General features: G+C 57.8%; 1 protein-coding gene across 2 annotated transcripts; it reads right to left on the bottom strand.

Moving 5' to 3' along the window:
* Nucleotides 1–1,080: 1,080 nt before the first annotated feature.
* Nucleotides 1,081–18,448, bottom strand: PIK3R2 (phosphoinositide-3-kinase regulatory subunit 2). Of its 2 annotated transcripts, XM_512509.7 has the most exons (16): nucleotides 18,317–18,448; nucleotides 15,405–16,149; nucleotides 11,050–11,142; nucleotides 10,644–10,694; nucleotides 10,428–10,559; nucleotides 10,118–10,334; nucleotides 9,562–9,647; nucleotides 9,303–9,411; nucleotides 9,107–9,205; nucleotides 8,468–8,648; nucleotides 8,227–8,352; nucleotides 5,317–5,459; nucleotides 4,313–4,489; nucleotides 3,073–3,144; nucleotides 2,709–2,879; nucleotides 1,081–2,518 (listed from the first exon to the last, which is right to left on the bottom strand). In XM_512509.7, the coding sequence occupies exons 2-16, from the start codon at nucleotides 15,724–15,726 to the stop codon at nucleotides 2,311–2,313; spliced, it is 2,187 nt and encodes a 728-aa protein (XP_512509.2). In that variant the 5' UTR covers nucleotides 15,727–16,149; nucleotides 18,317–18,448; the 3' UTR covers nucleotides 1,081–2,310. The 2 variants fall into 2 exon arrangements, with proteins under 2 accessions (XP_512509.2, XP_063656684.1); XM_063800614.1 differs by lacking the exon at nucleotides 10,118–10,334.
* Between the last annotated feature and the right edge of the window lie 730 nt (nucleotides 18,449–19,178).

Genomic DNA, 19,178 nt, shown 5'->3' with positions numbered 1-19,178 from the left:
GACCCTTTTTTTTTTTTTTTTTCTTGAGACAGAGTCTCACTCTGTCACCCAGGCTGGAGTACAGTGGCACGATCTTGGCTCGGTGCAGCGTTGACCTCCCAGGTTCATCTGATCTTCCTATCTCAGCCTCCCAAGTAGCTGGGATTACAGGCATGCGCCACCATGTCTGGCTAATTTTTTTTTGTATTTTTAGTGGAGACCAGGTTTTACCATGTTGGCCAGGCTGGTCTCAAACTCCTGAACTCAAGTGATCTGCCTGCCTCGGCTTCCCCAAGTGCTGGAATTACAGGTGTGAGCCACTGCACTCGGCAAGATCTTGTTTCTAAAAAAATTTAAAAATAATTAGCTGGACATGGTGACACACACCCGTAATCCAGTGACTCTAAAGGCTGAGATGAGAGGACTGCTTGAGGCTGGGAACCAGGAGCTTGAGGCTGTGAGTCGCGAGCTGTGTTCGCACAACTGCACTCCAGCCTGGGTGACAGAGTGAGACCTTGACTCTTTAAAAAGAAACACAAAAAACCCCACAGGGCTTCTGCTCAGCATCTCCTGGGACCCGGCGGGCTGTGCATGGGAGTGGGTGAGGAGAGGTCAGAGAAGAGCCTCCAATGCTGGCTGGAGGTGCCGACGACTTGAGAACATCAAAGACACGGGAGACTCCTCCCTGTGGCATGGGAGGGTTTTGACTTTTGACGCCACTTGGCAATGAATGAGGAAGCTGTGGATCAGGGAGGGGATACACCTTTCCCAAGGACACAGCTGATGGTTGCGATAGGGTTCAAATTTGGGGGTGGTGGGCGGGGGAAGCAGCTTGGAAGCACTTGAGGGGCTGGATGGGGTCTGGGGTCCCCTGAGCAGTCAGGAGCTCAGGATTCGAATCTCTCTCCTGTATGACCTTGGGCACTGCCTCAACCTCTCCGGGCTTGAGCAGCTAAACTGGGGGAGGGAGGGGTTGTCGGGTCTCAGAGGGGCTTGGAGTTAAACCCACGGGTCCGACCTGCTGTGACCCCCGTAGACACCAGGGTCCCCGACACGCAGAGGTGGTACTGAAGCCCAGTCACTGACAACAGAATCACCCACGACGTTTGATGTTTTATATCATATCAATAACAACGTACCGTACAAAACCTGCCTCCCAGCTCGTGGGGCAGGCAGTGTGGTGGCCAAGGGCAGCGTAGAAAACCAGGGCTCTTGTCCCAAAAAAGGAGAGGAAAGAGGGTTTTGCAGTCAAGGAAAAACAGAATCAAAACCCAACATGATCGAAGAGAAGCCCTGAATCTGCATCAGAGGGAGGGGCCGTGGGCAGTGTCGCAACTTGGCCACTGCGGCGGCACCAGTACGGGGAGCTGTGATTCCTAGGAGGGGTTGGGGCCAGCTCACAAGTTTATTTATTTTTTTGAGACGGAGGAGTCTCCCTCTGTTACCCAGGCTGGAGTGCAGTGGCACGATCTCTGCTCACTGCAACCTCCATCTCCTGGGTTCAAGAGATTCTCACGCCTCAGCCTCCCAAGTAGCTGGGATTACAGGCGGCCGCCACCACGCCCGGCTAATTTTTGTATTTTAGTAGATGCGGGGTTTCGCCATTTTGGCCAGGCTGGCCTCCAACTCCCGACCTCAAAAGATCCGCCCGTCTTGGCCTCCCAAAGTGCTGGGATTACAGGCATGAGCCACCGTGCCTGGCCTGCGAGTTTAATTATTTTTTCGGGGGTGGGTGAACTTCTCGCAGCGGCCCCCTTGTGGGGGTAACCCGGTGGCGGGTTTCACTTCGGGGTTTGGAGGGGAAGTTGGAGTCTGTGGGGCGGGTCCCGCCCGGCCCCGAATGTCACGGCCGAGGTTCTCGGAAGCAGCAGAGTGAAGTTCCTTCCTGCCCTGACCCCAGGTCTATGGCTTAAAAATCAGGGTGCCCAGGCTGGGGCTGCGCAGCCCAGGGGCCCTCTGTAAACATGGCAGGTGCAGCCAGAAGGGGCTTCCGGGACCCCGGGGGACCTGCGGTGGGCAGGGCAGAGGGTCAGGGTGACCAGAGCCATGGAGAGGACAATGCCCGGGGGACACGTAGATATGGGGTGGGGGAGGCAGGACCCCCAACATGGAGAGAGACAGGGGCCAAGAAAGAGAAAAGGAGACAGAGGGAGATCTGGAGAATGGCGGAGGGAAGGAAAGAGAAAGAGGGTGAGAGAACCCCAAACAAGAGCCAGAGCCGGAGAAATGAGGACCCCTGGATGTGGCTGGTCTGGTCCGTGGCTCCCGCCGCCGCAGCCTCCGGCGCAGACGGGCCCAGGGGCGGCTCTGCTTGGGGCGGGTCCTCGGTGCTCAGCGGGCGGCAGGCGGCGGGCCGGGGCCCGGGGCGCGCACTGGGTGCGCCAGGGTGACGGTGAGCGCGTCGTTGTGCTGCACCAGCGAGGCGTGCTGGTAGTGCAGCACCAGCTCCTTCAGCGACCCGTACAGGTTGTAGGGCTCCGCGAAGCCGAAGCCGGTGGCCGTGCGGTAGATGACGCAGTGCTTGGTGTCGCCGTCCACTCTGTGGGGGCAGACGAGAGGGGGGGTCGGAAGGCTGGCCTCCCCGGCAAGCTTTCCCCGTTCCAGGGCCGCATGCTCCCCTGTCCCGGATGACCCCACCAGGGACTCCGTCCCAAGGCCTGGCACGCGGCAGGCATTCAATGAGAGCTCTGGGAGGGACGCGGGAATCCCCACCGCTGCGGTCCACTCACACCACGGAGCAGGCGTAGCAGCCCCGCTGGCTGCTCTCGCGGATGAGGAAGGTGCCATCCCGCTTGCCGCTCAACATCTCCTCTGCCTGCGTGCGGTTGATCTTGCCCACGTACCAAGTGCGTTCCTCGTGGTGCGGGAGATCGTCCTCGTCCTCCATGAGTGCGTACTGGCTGGGGTGGGGGGGGGGGGGTGGCGGGGGACGGCGGGGAGGGCCCTGGTCACTCACCTGCCAGCCTCCGAGGCTCCCCAGCTGCCTGGACAACTTTTCCTCCCTGGTGAACTCCTACTCATTCTTCGAAACCCACCCCAAATGGCCCCCTCCTCTGGGAAGCCCTCCCTGCCTCCCTCCAGGCGGTCACTCACTCCTCAGTCTCATTTTTAATCCCCAGCCACTCGTTGATTTTCTTCTGCCGGGCGCCTTTCTGGGTGAGCCACCTGAGAAGGAACAGGAAAGGTGGGCTTGTGCAGTTGTGTGGGTGCTGAGCCCACAGTGGGCCTGTCCGGTGGGAGGCAGGGTCTGGCTGAGGAGAGAGGGTTCTGGGTACAATATCTCCGGTTGCCACAAGAGGGCAGAGCTGACCTGGCTCAGGGCAGCCTGAACCCAGGGTGGCTCGCCCAGCTCTGCTGGGGAACCCTGACCCACACCCCTCATTTTTTTGTTTCTGTTAACGCCTATGGAGCCCCCCAAGAAGATGCCAGCCCAGGCCCCTCATCATCACCAGAGGCTCACTCCAGCACTGCTGGCCTTTGCACAGGGCAGCTGTCGGTTCTGTGCCTCAGTCTCCCCAGCTGTAAAGGGCAAACTTTACAAAGGGCTTGAAAAGGACCAAATGAACTCATAACGAGCACGGTGCTTAGCACAGCACCTGGCACACGACAGTGCCCTCCCTGAGGCCCAAGAGGGAGGTGGAGGCTCTGGCTGAGGTCTTCAGGAGGTTGGTGGGTGGGGGCAGGGTTTGAACTGATTTGAACCCAGGACAGGGCTGCCGCAGCCACCCAGCATGGTAGGTTGCACAGCGGGCGATTTTTTTTTCTTTTCTTTTTTGAGGCAGAGTGTTGCTCTTGTTGCCCAGGCTGAACTGCATTGGCATAATCTCTGCTCACTGCAAACTCCACCTCCCAGTTCAAGCGATTCTCCTGCCTCAGCCTCTTGAGTAACTGGGATTACAGGCGCCCACCACCATGCCTGGCCGGGTTTTGTATTTTTTATTTTTAGTAGAGACGGGGTTTCACCATGTTGGCCAGGCTGGTCTTGAACTCCTGGCCTCAAGTGATCCATCTGCCCGCCTCAGCCTCCCAAAGTGCTGGGATTACAGGTGTGAGCCATTGTGCCCAGCCCAGCAGGAATTTTTGTGGAAGGCTTCCAACTTTCCACAAAATGGAATGGGATAGGAGTGACACTCCCATTGCACACACCTCTGACTAAGCTGAGGCTGACCTATGGGAAAACTTTCAAGGGGCCCGGGAGGAACCGAGTTTAAGGGGTCTTGGGGCCCAGGAAGGGCCACTTGGTGGAGAGAGAGAGACTGAGACTCCTAGAGAGATCTCCATGTGCCGCAGCAGTCGCCAGGGAGCCGCAGGGAAGCACGGAGCCGCCACTTACACGAGGTACTGGTCTCGGATCTTGCGCAGCTGCATGAGGTCCGGCTTGAGGCTGTTCATGCGCTTGTCGATCTCTCTGTTGTCCGAGGCCTGGGCCCGCAGCTGCTGCTCCAGCTTCGTGCGGCTCTCATGGATCTCGGCAATGCGGGACTTGAGCCGCTCGGAGTTCAGCAGGATCCTGTGGGAGGGGTGGGGTGGCGCAGAGACCTCAGGGTTTTATCTCGGCTCACTGCACCCTCAAACTCCTGGGCTCAGGTGACCCTCCTACCTCAGCCTCCCGAGTAGCTGGGACCACAGGTGTGCACCACCATGTCTGGCTAACATTTTAATATTTTTTGTAGAGGTAGATTTTGCCATGTTGCCCAGGCTGGTCTCAAACTCCTGGGATCAAGCAATCCTCCTGCCTCGGCCTCCCACAGTGTTGGGGTTGCAGGAATGAGCCACTGCACCCGGCCTCCAGGGTTTTCTCAAGGACCTACTTTGCACCAGACTATGTGCTTCCAGCCTCTGAGCCTGTGCATATGCTGTTTCCTCTGATTTCTCTTTCTAGCAAACTCCTATTCATCCTTCAAAGCCCATTTCCTTTTTTTTTTTTTTTTTGAGACAGTCTTTCTCTGTCACCCAAGCTGGAGTGCAGTGGTGCAATCTCGGCTCACTGCAACCTCCAACTCCAGGTTCAAGCGATTCTCCTGCCTCAGCCTCCCAAGTAGCTGGGACTACAGGTGCGCACCATCACACCTAGCTAATTTTTGTATTTTTAATAGAGACAGGGTTTCACCATGTTGGCCAGGCTGGTTTCAAACTCCTGGCCTCAGGAGATCCACCCGCCTCGGCCTCCTAAAGTGCTGGGATTACAGGCCTGAGCCATCGCACCAGGCCCAAAGTCCATTTCAACAGACTACTCTTTGCCTCCAAGTGGCTGGCCTCCTTCTGCTTCCTTCCCTCCCTGGCTTGTACTGCACCAGATCAGGGTGGGGTGGGGCAGGGCAGAGGCGCCAGACTCACCTTTGCATCTCTTTCTCGTTGCCCTCACGCCGGAAGCGCTCCAGGTATTCCTTGCTGCATTTCTCTTGAGTCTGGCCCTGCTCTTCAAAGATCTTGATAGTCTCATTGAAGGCCTCAATTGCAGTACGCTTCATCTGCAGCTCCTGGAGGAGGGGGCGCAGCTCAGCACCTCCTGGGACTCCCCAAAAGGCCCTCGTGAGGGGTAAAGGCACATCTCAACTCTGATATGGAGACTGCTCAAGCTGGTCCCTCTATCGGAGTGTCATTCTTCTAACGCCTGCTGCACCAAATGAACTCCTATTCAGCCTTCAAAACCCCACCCCCCAAACCCTCTTCTTCTTTACATCCTCCTACAGGTATCCACAAACACCTGGACCTGTTAACACTGCTAAGAATGAATGAGAGATCTAGTTGCTACAGCTCACAGGGCTTCTTGGGGGAGATGCTGCACTACGACTTTCCTTACATTGTCCCATGGACCCTTCCAACAACCCCTAACAAAGTAACAACTATTAACAGAGAAACTGAGGCTCAGGGCCAAAGTCAATTCTGAGGTTACAGTGCTCCTAACTGATCCTGGACAACTGTCTTGTCCATTTAGAGCCTCAGCTAACACATCAGTAAAAAGGGGACAGAGGCCAGGGGTGGTGGCGATTGCCTGTAATCCCAGCTAGTAGGGAGGCTAAAGTGGGAGGATCTCTTGAACCCTGAGGAGTCTGAGGCCAGCCTGGGCAACATGGTGAGACAGCACCTCAAAATTTTTTTTGTTTGAGATGGAGTCTTGCTCTTGTCGCCCAGGCTGGAGCAGTGGCGTGATCTTGGCTCACTGCAACCTCTGCCTCTTGGGTTCAAGTGATTCTCCTGCCTCAGCCTTCGAAGTAGCTGGTATTACAGGTGTGAGCCACCATGCCCGGCTAATTTTTTTTTTTTTTTTTTTTTTGAGACGGAGTCTCAGTCTGTCCCAGGATGGAGTGCAATGGTGTGATCTCGGCTCACTGCAACCTCCACCTCTCAGGTTCAAGCTATTCTCCTGCCTCAGTCTCTTGAGTAGCTGCGATTACAGGTGCATGCCATGACGCCTAATTTTTTGTATTTTTAGTAGAGACAGGGATTCACCATGTTGGCCAGACTGGTCTTGAACTCCTTACCTCGTGATCCACCTGCCTCAGCCTCCCAAAGTGCTGGGATTACAGGCTTGAGCCACTGTGCCTGGCTCGGCTAATTTTTTAATCTTTTTGGTAGAGATGGGGTTTCACCATGTTGGCCAGGCTGGTCTCAAACTCCTGACCTCAGATGATCTGCCTGCCTCGGCCTCCCAAAGTGCTGGGATTACTGGCATGAGTCACTGTGCCCGGCCCACCTTTTAATTTTATTAAATTTTTTTTTTCTTTTTTTTTTTAAACTTCGGGAGGCCGAGGCAGCCAGATCACTTGAGGCCAGGAGTTCGAGACCAGCCTGGCCAACACAGCAAAACCCCATCTCTACTAAAAATACAAAAATTAGCCAGGCATGGTGGCACGTGCCTGTAGTCCCAGTTACTTGGGAGGCTGAGGCAGGAGAATCACTTGAACCAGGGAGGCGGAGGTTGCAGTGAGCTGAGATCATGCCACAGCACTCTAGCCTGGATGACAGAGCAAGACACTGTCTCAAAAAAAAAAAAAGAGGACAGAAAACCCTTAGGGTACTAGGGACGACTGAGGAATTCCCAGCTGTTCCACCTGAATCTATTCCCTCTTAACTTGCAAAAGAAGCTTATTAGCACAGTCCTTGAGTGACAAAACCTTTCACTTAATTTTTATTTTATTTTTTTAAGAGACAAAGTCTTGCTATGTTACCCAGGCTAGTCTTGAACTCCTGGGCTCAAGCGATCCTCCCGCCTCAGCCTTCCGAGTAGCTGGGATTAGAGGTGCGCGCCCTGCACCTGGCATGATTTCATTTTGAATAACATCTTGGTTGAAGGGGACATAAGTAATCAAGGTCCCTGGTTCCATTCTGCAGATGGGAAAACTGAGGGCCAGCTGGAGATAGGCTCATCCTGGACACTCCCCAGGTCCTGGCTCAGCCACTCCTGTGAGGCTGGTTGGGCCCTTCTCATCTGTCCTTTTTTGGTTTTGTAAAAGCTTGTACACTTATTTTTTTATTTTAATTATTATTATTTTTTTAGATGGAGTTTTACTCTTGTCACCCAGGCTGGAGTGTAGTAGCACGATCTTGGCTCATTGCAATCTCTGCCTCCCAGGCTCAAGCGATTCTCCTCCCTCAGCCTCCTGAGTAGCTGGGATTACAGGCGTCCGCCACCATGCCCAGCTAATTTTTGTATTTTTAGTAGAGACAGGGTTTCAACATGTTGGCCAAGTTGGTCTCGAACTCCTGACCTCAGGTGATCCACCCATCTCGGCCTCCCAAAGTGCTGGGATTACAGGCGTGAGCCACCCCACCCAGCCTCGTACGCTTATTTCTGTTTTTATTTGTTTTTAGAGACAAGGTCGTGCCCTGTCACCCAGGCTGGAGTGCAGCAGCATGATCACAATTCAATGCAGCCTCAAACTCCCAGGCTCAAGGGATCCTCCCACCTCAGCCTCCTGAGTAGCTGGGAGTAGAAGCATGCACCATGACACCCAGTTAATTTTTAAATTTTTTTGTAGATGGGTCTCCCTATGTTGCCTAGAAGGATCTTGAACTGTTGGGCTCAAGTGATCCTCCTGTCTCTGCCTCCCAAGTACACAGACGGGAGCCACTGTGCCTGGCCTTATTTCTATGTTTTTAGAACAGCCCTTGGTGCTAAGTGCCTGCTCTGTGACCTGCAACTGGATATTCATCCTCAAGTCCTCTGGGGTTGGTCATCCTGCTCCCAGCCTTGCCACTGCCCCTCTATGTCTCGGTTTCCCTCATGTATGGGGCCTGGAGTACCTGGGAGGTCCGTGTGTACTCTTCATAAAGCTGGTCATACTCGCGGCTCTTGTCCTGGTACTGCTGGTGATAGACCTTAAGCTGGGCGCCCACTGCCTCCACGCTGTCCTCCTTGACAATCTGGTCCTGGAGATACGTGGCGGAATGAGGGGAGATGCATAGCCTGGTCGGGTCTACCTAGGAAACTGAGGCCTGGGGCCAGCCAGGTGCTACCCTCCCGGGCTCCCAGGCCAGCACGGACCTGCTGGTATTTGGACACAGGGTAGAGGAGCCGTGTGTCCAGCTTGGCGTTGTACTGGGCCAGAGACTCGTGGCGGTAGTGATTGATGAGGTCCACAACGGAGCAGAAGGTGAGTGGCTCTGAGAAGCCATAGTGCCCATCTCGGTGGAAGACCTTGATCAGCTTATTGTTCCCGCCTTTCCTGGGGGAGGAGAGGGGTGTCGGCACCCAGTGGGACCCCGCACCTGACCCTCAATCCCTGTCCCCTTTTTTTTTGAGACAGAGTCTTGCTGCTCTGTTGTCCAGGCTGCAGTGCAGTGGTGCGATTTCGGCTCACTGCAACCTCCACCTCCCGGGTTCAAGCAATTCTCCTGCCTCAGCCTCCCGAGTAGCTGGGATTACAGGCATCCATCACCATGCCTGGCTAATTTTTTTTTTATTTTTTAGTAGAGACGGGGTTTCACCATGTTGGCCAGGCTGGTTTTAAACTCCTGACCTCAGGTGATCTGCCAGCCTCAGCCTCCCAAAGTGCTGGGATTACAGGTGTAAGCCACCGTGCCTGGCCCCCCATTCTTGAAACCGCACATGTTCTATCCCCTCTGAACTCCCGGTCTCCATGACCTGTGACCCCCGGTTATCCTTGCAGGGACAGGCCCCCACCTGAGGGTCAGCGTGTACTCGCCCTGGATCTTGCTAGAAGCATCTCGGACTAGGAAGGTGCCATCGGGAGTGTCCCGGAGTTTCTCGTTCACCTCCTCCCTGTGGGAACATCCAACATTGGGACTGCCGAGCCACCTGGAGACCCCGCTCACCCTGTGACACCTCCTTGGTCCCTGGCCCCCTGCCAGCAACCTACCTTGAAATGTCCCCCCAGTACCACTCAGCATCCTGCAGGGAGGGTGGGCTCCCTCCATTGGCCAGGACTGTGGGGGCCGGCTTTGCCTTGGGGGGTTTAGGCGGCAGCGCTGGGGGACAGGAAAACAAATGCATCCTGAGCACCGACTGTATACTGTGGCTGCCTCCCACTGCAACCAGCCTGCTGATGCCGGCAGCACTCAGGAATCAGTATTTACGGCCCCCAACGGGAAGAAATGACAGCAATACAGGGGACTCACCTGGGGGCGCAACCTCCTGCTCTTCCAAGTGTTCCTGAAGCAGCTTCTCCACCAGCAGCGCCGGGAAGTCAGGGCTGGGCTCACTCCTTAGGGGGAAGGGGAGTGTGGTGAGGGCTGGGTAGGGCCTGTCCGCCCACGCATGTGCACAGGATTGTGCGTGCGCTTGCACGCCTGGGGGTATATACGAGACAGTATGTGCAGGGCGGAGGAGGAGATGATACAGGCACATGTGCGAGGCCAGCTCCCTCATAGCTGTATGCAGTAAGTGCTCCATAGATTCTCACACAAAGGCGAGCGAGAGACCAGTACCGGAGCTGCGACGAGCAGAAGGGAAGGTGCAGGCACCACCCACATGCTTCGGGACTAGGCCCCTTCACCTTCTGTCCCACGACTCAGGAGCCCAGGTCCCCTCTCCGTCATCACAAGAACGCAGCTTCTCACTCTGGACCCCATCCCCTCCCTTCTTAGGGTCTAGACGCCGCTCACTGTGGCCATGCCCCGCCCGCCCCACCCCAAACTCCACCCCTGCTCGCTCCGGCTCCGCCCCGCCCCTCACCCGTCGGGAGCGCCCCCTGGCGGCGGCGAGGACGGCGGCGGCGGCGCGCGCAGCAGCAGCGGCCCAAAGGTGGCGCCCAGGGCCCGGACCGCGGGACCCAGGGCCGGGGCGCGGCGGGCCACGCGGCCCAGGTGCTGGAGCAGGAAGCGCAGCGTGAGCGCGCGGTGCAGCGGCAGCGTCGGTGGCTCCAGCGCCGGCCCCACGGGCCCCGCGGCCTCTGCGGACAGATGGCCAGGGCAGGGTGAGCCAGGCCTGGGCCCTCCCACCCGCTACAGCCCCCTCCTTCCCCCGGGCTACCCGCCAGGCTCACCCCGCAGGGCCCGGCGCGCCTCGGCCGAGGCCTCGGGGGTCACGAGCGGCGCGGGCAGTGCCAGCAGGAAGCTCTTAATGCCGTCAGCCAGGGCTGCCGTGTCCCACTGATCCACGTCGCTCAGGGACCAGTCTGCGGGTGCAGGGGAGCACACGTCCAACTCATGTGTACTGGGGCCCCCAGCCTCCTCCCAACCCCAATGAGGCTCCCCTTCACCTGTACGCGGTGCGGGCAGCTCCGGGCGGTAGTGAGATTCGCTGTCCAGCCCTGGGGGTGAAGGGGACAGGCGAGTCAGCTCTCAAATGCTGCCCCGACCCCGTGAGGCCTGGACTGGCCGCTCAACCCCCCTGCAGTCTCCCTTTGCTGCCCAGAGATAAGGGCATGGGAGGGGTGGGGAGGGAGAACTGGGAGAGGGCACAGCACATGCAGTGGCCTGGTCATGTTCACCTTCCCATCTTCCCTTAGGAGGCACTCTGTGCCCTATTCAACATAGAGGCCCAGGGCATCCAGGCTCAGCCTGTTTCCGTGCAGCATGAGCTTGGAGGCCCTGTGAGGGGATGAGTCGCCTGTCACTAGAGGTAAGCAAGCAGAATCCAGGGGCTGCAGCCAGGCTGGAACTTACCTGTCCTTTCAATGGCCTCCACAAGCTTCACCAGAAGAGGGGGAGCCACATCAGGTGGGGAGAACTGCTCGGGCAAGTCGGGGAGTGTGAGGCCTGGTGGGGGAAACAGGGGGGTTGCATGTTGGTGGGGTTCCTGGAAGGAGCCCAGCCCCTCTCTTTGCTGGCTGAACCTCAGCTGGGGCAGTTTGAAGCAGGGCCCAGCTCAGGCAAGTGCTTGGCACCTTGACTCCCATCCGCAGGAGGCTGCAAGACCTTGGGTGGAGGGGCTGGGAAAGGGCAGAATTGATGGGACACAATTTTCTGGGTTAGAATACGAGGAGTTCACACAACTTCACAGACTAGGTGGAGTGCGCTGAATAAAGTCCCCAAAAAGATATGTCCAAGTCCTCATCCCTGGTACCTGTGACCTTATTTGGAAATAGGTCTTTGCAGGTGTAAGGAAAGCAAGAATCTGTACATGAGACCAGCCTGGCATTAGGGTGGACACTAAACCCACTGGCTGATGTCCTTGTAACAAGAGAAAGCCGGCCAGGATGGCGGCTCAAGCCTGGAATCCCAGCACTTTGGGAGACCGAGGTGGGTGGATCACCTGAGGCCAGGAATTCGAACCAGCCTGACCAACATGGTGAACCTGTCTCTACTAAAATCAGAAAAATTAGCTGGGCGTGGTGGTGGGTGCCTGTAATCCCAGCTACTCGGGAGGTTGAGGCAGGAGAATCGCTTGAACCCGGGAGGCGGAGGTTGCAGTGAGCCAAGATTGCACCACTGCACTCCAGCCTGGGCGACAGAGCAAGACTCCGTTTCAAAAATAAATCAACAGGCCGGGTGCGGTGGCTCACGCCTGTAATCCTAGTACTTTGGGAGGCTGAGACCAGCAGGTCACTTGAGGTTAAGAGTTCAAGACCAGCCTGGCCAACATGGTGAAACCCCATCTCTACTAAAAATACAAAAAAAAAAATGAGCCAGGTGTGGTGGTGCGCACCTGTAATCCCAACTACTCAGGAGGCTGAGGCAGGAATTGCTTGAACCCAGGAGGCGGAGGTTGCAGTGAGCTGAGATCATGCCATAGCACTCCAGTCTGGGTGACAGAGTGAGACTCTGTCTCAAAAAAAAGAAGAGAAAGCCAAGGCAGAGACTGGAATAATCAACCCATGCACGAGAGGAATGAATGCCTGGAGGCACCAGAAGCTGCAAGGAAGGAAACTTCAGAGGGGGCACGACCCTGATTTTGGACTTCCAGCCTCCAGAAACATGACAGAATAAGTTTCTGTTGTGGTGGGGTGCAAAGGCTCACGTCTGTAATCTCAACACTTTGGGAGGCCAAGGCGGGAGGATCCTTTGAGTCCAGGAGTTCAAGACCAGCCTGGGCAACAGAGTGAGACCCCCATCTCTTAAATAATTTAAAAAAAAAAAAAAAAAAAAAGGAGGCCAGGCGCAGTGGCTCACTCCTGTAATCCCAGCACTTTGGGAGGCCGAGGTGAGCATATCACTTGTGGTCAGGAGTTTGAGACCAGCCTGACCAACATGGTAAAACCCTGTCTCTACTAGAAATACAAAAATTAGCCAGGCGTGGTGGCACGTGCCTGTAATCCCAGCTACTCGGGAGGCTGAGGCAGGAGAATCGCTTGAACCCGGGAGGCAGAGGTTGCAGGAGCCGAGATTGCGCCATTGCACTCCAGCCTGGGCGACAAGAGCGAAACTCCATCTCAAAACAAAACAAAACAAAACAAAAAGATACATTAATTAATAAATAACATTTCCATTGTTTGAAGCCACCTAGTTGGTGGTAATTTTTGCGGCAGCCACTGAAAGTCATATAGCAGGTTTGGGCTCTGCCACAACCTGCTGTGCAATCTTGGCCACAGGACCTGCCCTCTCTGGGCCTCAGTTCCTTCAAATGAAAAATGGGCCAATGACATTGCCTCTCATTTTTTTTGAGACAGGTTCTTGCTTTGTCACCCAGGTTGGAGTGCAGTGGCGCAATCCTAGCTCACTGCAGCCTCAAACTCCTGGCCCCTAACGATCCACTTGCCTTGGCCTCGTTTTTTTTGTTGTTGTTGTTGTTGTTTTTGAGATGGAGTCTTGCTCTGTCACCCAGGCTGGTGTGCAGTGGCATGATCTTGGATCACTGCAACCTCCATCTCCCAAGTTCAAGCGATTCTCGTGACTTAGCCTCCTAAGTAGCTGGAATTATAGGTGGGTGCCACCATGCCTGGCTAATTTTTGTATTATTTTAGTAGAGATGGGGTTTTACCCTGTTGGCCAGGCTGGTCTTGAACTCCTGACCTCAAGTGATCCACCCGCCTTGGCCTCCCAAAGTGCTGGGATTACAGGCATGAGCCACTCTGCCCGGCCTGCTTCTCCCTTCTTGATGCAAACAAAAAAGTGGTTGAAAGGAAAGAAAAGAAAAATATCCCGGCCTGGGTCAGAACAGCTTCCTTCCAAGGACCATGACCCGTTTTCTTAATCATTTTGCTTCTAAAAAATTATTTCTTCCCCAAATTAAAATTTAGAAAAGAAAGAAAATTATTGCTCCCCTTTTGGAAAAGCTCAAACCCCTCCTAGCGGGTGCCGGCGGCATCCTGGGCCCAGCCCCCTCCCAGCCCTGGCTTCCCAGCACTACAGGGCCTTTTGTGTGCAGCATCCCCGCCTCAGCAGCTCGCTGTCTGCCACCATTGGACGCTGCTCTGGCCCTCGGCGGGGACGCCCTGGCACACAGCAGGGGCAAGCCGGGGCCTGCGGGGCCTCCCTGAGTGATGGGCCAGGTGGCGCCTCAAGCTGGAGAAAGGCCCAGCTGCAACGAAAACGCCAAAAAAAAAAAAAAAAAGGAAAAAGACAAGGAGGAGGTGGAGGTGGGTGACACTCTGGCCGGTGGGTTGGGAAACTCAACCCCGAGAGTGGCCTGGGATCAGTCTGCAGAATGGGGAGGGGGTTCCCATCAGAACTGCATCACCCCGACTTCGCAGGTGAGGAATTGTGGGTCAGAGGGGCTGCAACCTCCCCCGTGGGTGCACAGCCAGGTGGGGCTCAGGTGACTTCAGCACATTTCCGAGGGGTTGGGTCCCAGCATCCCCAGGGACCAACCCTGTTGTTTCCAGATGAGGAAACTGAGGCCTCGAGGGGGCGGGTTCTGGCCGAGGTCACATAACCCTGGAAGATTCAGAGGGTGGGGCTGGGCAGCCGCCCCACGTGGGGCCGTGTATGGTGGCTGGACAGAGGCCAGGCAGAGGAGGGAGGTGGCTGTTACCAGGGGGAGAGGCAGATTCTGGCTGGGAGCCCGGACGGGGCCGCCTCCTGCTCCTTCAGGCCGAGGCAGGACACAGGCCTGGGCCCTGGAGATACCAGATGCCGGGAGGCTGGGGCCAGCGTCGCACCACCTCAGCACCCCCTATTCCGCCCTGCGCTGGGGGACTCTGGTTTGCCTTTGGGCAATGTCACCCTGGCACAAAGCAGGCCTGGCACCTCCCGGGGCTTTGGCCTCCCTGGGTGACCAACTGGTTCCAAGTACGGCATTTGACGGCCTTGCACTCAGGCCTCCCGGTCTGCACACAGGGCCTTTTGCTGGGCTGCTGGGAGGGTCGGAGCAGACCATGCCGAGCATGCAGCACCTCTTAGCCTCCTCCTTGCAACCTGGGCCTCAGTTTCCCCGGCCAGAGCCCACACTCCCTGCCCATCAAACAGCAGTCACTGAGTGGGCTCGGTGCCCCCGATTCTCCACACCTGGCACACCCCTGGCAAGTGGTGATGGCCAAGGGTCTTTGAAGAGGGATGTGGGGTCCTCATACCCCACTGTGCTGTGTGGCCTCAGCTGAGCAGCCCACATCCCACCCTCCTTGTGGCTTCATTTTGGAAATCAGGGTCTCCAAAGGGGTTCTTCAAGGGACCCTGTCTGCAAAAGGCAGGATGAAGCTAGGCTGAGCCTCTGAATCCTACTGAACACTCTCCATTGTCCTCAAAATCAATCCCACTAAGTCCTCCAGGCCAGCGCACATTGCCCTCCCCTTCCTCCCTCTGGTCCTCCTGCTGGCCGTTCCCGCCATTAGAGTTCTACTCCACAGCCTCTGCCCTCGCTGCCCCCACTGCCTTGAGCTTCCACCCTCGCATCTTCCCATGCAAGCCCCCTTCCTCATGGCATGTGTCACCTCCTGAACCCACTCTCATCCCTTCTTGAACCAGAAGCTCATGAGGGCAGGAACAGGCCTTGTGTCCACTGCTGAGCCTAGCACTGAAGACACTTGTCAAATGACCAAATGTCCTTTTTCCTCCTTCCTTGGAGATCCCATTGCCTCACTGGACAGGAGACCAAGGGTCTGAGGGGACCACCCCCCTTTCCAGGGCCCCTGCTTGCTGCTCACCTGGCTCAGGGGCCCCATCACGGGGCCTGGCGGGCAGTGGGCGGGGGCCCCGTGGGCGAGGGCCGGGCCGGGCCAGGGCCACGGGCCCCAGGAACTCCACATAGGTGCCAGGGAAGTCACCTCGCTGCCGTGTGCGCTCGTTGAGGCCGGGCATCCAGCCCACGCTCTGTGGGCAGCGCTCGCCACCCTCGGCCACGCCCAGCGCCTGCAAGGCCGCCCGGCTCACTACCAGCACGTCGCCGGGCAGCAGCTCCAGGTCCTCCGGCCGCTCCCGGCGGAACGGGTACAGAGCGCGGTACTGGAAGCCCTCAGGGCCCGCCATGGCCGCGTGGGTGGGGTGGGGTCTGAATGGTTAGGTGGCTGCTTGGAGCCCCACTGGCCCCATTGGTTGAAGCAGGGCTGGGAGGGTCCGCTGGGTTGGCTTGGGGTGCTGGGACCTCTATCTCCAGCAGTCACAGGCGACCACGGGGGCCGCTCATGCCTCGCTTCAAATTATTCCATGACCCTTACAAGGGCCACTCGTCACTGGGTCCACCATTCGTCAACTGGTGGGAGGGAGTTGGTGGTGTGGTGTCAGGTCACTGGACCATTGAGTCCTCCATCAGCAGGTGAGGCTGGGGCAGGCCGCTCACGCCCTCACACGGAGGGCCATGGGCGCCCAAGGCTGGCGGCTCTGCTGGCTGCACCAGACAAGGGAGCCAAGGGTGCAGGCTGCCACCATGCTCGGCCAGCCGAGGACGCCGACCTAGGGAGACAGGGATAGGGCAGCGTTAGCCAGGCCAACTCCTCTCACCCCCAACACGGAGATGGGCCCAAATCCTGATTTGGAATTCCCTGAATCACTGGGTGACCTTGGGGCCAGTCCCTCTCAGGGCCTCAGCTTCTCCATCTGTAAAATGGGTATACTGACAGCCTTCCCTTGGAGCTGCTGGGAGTAGAGTTCCCAAGAACCTGCCCCAGGTATACTACATGCTCAGTAAATCAGTTTTTTTTTTTTTTTTTTTTTTTTTGAGATAGAGTCTTGCTCTGTCACCCAGGCTGGAGTGCAGTGGTGTGATCTCAGCTCACTGCAACCTGTCTCCCAGATTCAAGCGATTCTCCTGCCTCAGCCTCCCGAGTAGCAGGCCACCACACCCAGCTAATTTTTGTATTTTTAGTAGAGACGAGGTTTCACCATGTTGGCCAGGCTGGTCTTGAACTCCTGACCTCAAGTGATCTGCTCGCCTTGGCCTCCCAAAGTGCTGGGATTACAGGCATGAGCCACCTTGCCCAGCCTTTTTTTTTTTTTTTTTCCAATAGAGGTGGGGTCTTGCTATGTTGCCCAGGTTGGTCCCAAACTCCTGGGCTGAAGCAGTCCTCCCGCCTCTGCCTTCCAAAGTGTTGGGATTACAGGTGTGAGCCACCGCGCCCGGCCAGTAAACAGGCTTTTCATGACCCCTGTTACAGATGGGGAAACTGAGGCTCAGAGCAGGGAGGTATCTAGGGCCGTGCAGTAGGCCAGGAGGAAGCCAGGACTTACACCTAAATCTGCCAACTTGGTCCAGTTGGACATGAGGGGGCAGCAGCCAGGTGGCCAGATACCTAGGGCAGGGAGGACGCAATGGAGGCCACTCCGGGTGCTTTGGGAGCTCCATAGAGGTGTCAGGCCAGCTGAACTAAGAGGTAGGGAACAAAGTCCAGGAAGAGGCCCCTACACAAGCAAAGGCCTCGAGGTGAGTCCAAGCAAATGGACCTCCAGTCTCTGCAGAGGAGGAGTGAGTGGGCTGGCAGGTAGCTCCAGCCTGGGGCCCAGAGTAGGCACAAAATGCAGATGGGGAGGTGCTTAGAAGGAACCTTAGCCCCAGGGAGGGACAGGGAGCCAGGAGAAGGTGGGGGTACTGCAGCTGAGGAGGAGGGGAGGCTGCCGGCAGCAGGGCATTGATCATTCCCCAGGAGTCCCAGCCTGGGGAGGCGGAGATAGGCACACATTCCCAGCCTAGCCCTGCGGGTTCAGACGCCCTGTGATGGACAGGGCTAGGGTCGGGGGATGGACGTGCTGTTCTAGAGAATGGATCATCACAGCGGATAGGAAGGCGCGATAGGCAGACGGAACGGCACATGCAAAGCCTTGGCAGTGGGTTAAGTTGCTTGTCAAGGATTCAGGGTGGCTATAAGGATAGGTGCTATCCACCAAGAGGCCCGAGTGTCAGGTGGAGGCTCTGAGCATCCTTCAGTCACGGGGAACCCCAAGAGGTGTCCGAGCAGGGCGGAGGGGCGCCACATTCTCGGGTGCCCAATTTACCCATTCCCAGGCCTCTGTTACCCTCATTCTACAGGTGGGGAAACTGAGGCCCCGAGAGGGGATGCCCAGGAAACCGCCTGGATCTGCCTGCCAGCCCGCCCCCACGCCCCGGTGTGCGCGCCCCGGGAGCAGCGCTCCCCGAATCCGGGAGGCGGGAGGGGCGGGGCAGGCAGGGCTGGGGGCTCCGCGGGTGAAGGCAGGGCCTGAGCGCTCACACAGACGCGCACTTGGGTCTGCGTGGACCCGGCCACCCGGCTAGGGGACCGGAAGTGGGTTCGACCCCCGGCCCTCCCGCACCCCATTCTGCCCCGCACAATGCCTGGGCACCCCTCGGTACTATTCGAAGCCCCATTCCAGGCAGGGCCTCCCTTCATTTGGGGCCGCGGCTCCAGTCCGGTATCTTGGACGCGGGGAGTCTCCCCATTCTGCCCCGACCGTCCCAAGGAGGCTGCACCGCTGCGGAGCCGAGCCCGAGGCCCCCCCTTGCCTGCGGCCCCCCCAGTTCCCGCGGGGCCCGACGCAGCCTGGCGCTTGCGTTCTAGCTTCCACCGGGGCCCGGCACTGCCCCCGGGCGCCCCGCATTTAAGCACACTCCCAGCCGCCCCCGCCACGAGGGCCAGTCAGGACTCACCTGGTCGCGGCCGCCACCGCCGCCGCAGCCGCCGTCACACCAAGCCAAGCCCGCCCCGTGGCTCCACCGCGGCCACCGTCGCCGCAGCCGCGGGATCCCCGCCTCCGCCGCCGCCACAGTTCCGAGCGGCCTGGCCCGCCCCCGGCGGAAATGCCCGAGCGTATTCGGGCCGGGCGGGTGAACCGAGGCCGAGGCGGAGCCTGAGGGAAGGGGGCACCCGAGTGTTTCCGGAAGTAGCCGAACGTAATCCCGCGGGACTGGTGGACTAGAGGGTGCCCCCGAGACAGCCGAGCGTTTCCAGAGGTAGCCGAGTGCAATCGGGTCGGCGAGGGATCCGAGACTGGGCTCGGCTGGGCTTAGAGACGCCCGAGCGCTTCCGGAAATGGCCGAACACTCTCTACGGCCGGACTGGCACAACTGAGGCTGATCCCCAAGACCGCGGAGCGTTTCTGGAAATAACCAAATGTGCTCAGTGCCCAATGGAGGCCTTGGGAGTTTAGACCCAGAGGCGACCGCCAGCTTATGGAAATTACTGAAGCATAGATGGTTCCAGGGGACAAATGAGGCGTTCTCAAGCTCAGCAAACAGGGGGCAGTAGAGTGGGGAAAGGGCCTGCCGCAAAAAGCAGAAGTCGGAGAAAGCCAGGGTTGAAGGAGTTTCCATGGCAACCCAGAGCGTCCGGAAACAGCCGACGATCTCGACCCCTACGGGCACTAGAACTTAGCGGACTTGAGCCCAGATGCCGACGGTTTCCGGAAATAGCCGAACGCACTCGGAGATGGGGCTGTAGCCAAGAGTGTTTGCTAGCCGGCTGAGCGCCCCGGAAGTAACGGATTGCTCTAGGGCTGGGCCGGGTTCGGCT

Source organism: Pan troglodytes, chromosome 20, assembly GCF_028858775.2.
Source record: "Pan troglodytes isolate AG18354 chromosome 20, NHGRI_mPanTro3-v2.0_pri, whole genome shotgun sequence".
Lineage (NCBI taxonomy): Eukaryota > Metazoa > Chordata > Mammalia > Primates > Hominidae > Pan > Pan troglodytes.
Note: the sequence above shows the minus strand (reverse complement) of the source record. Positions and strands in the feature narration are given on the sequence as shown.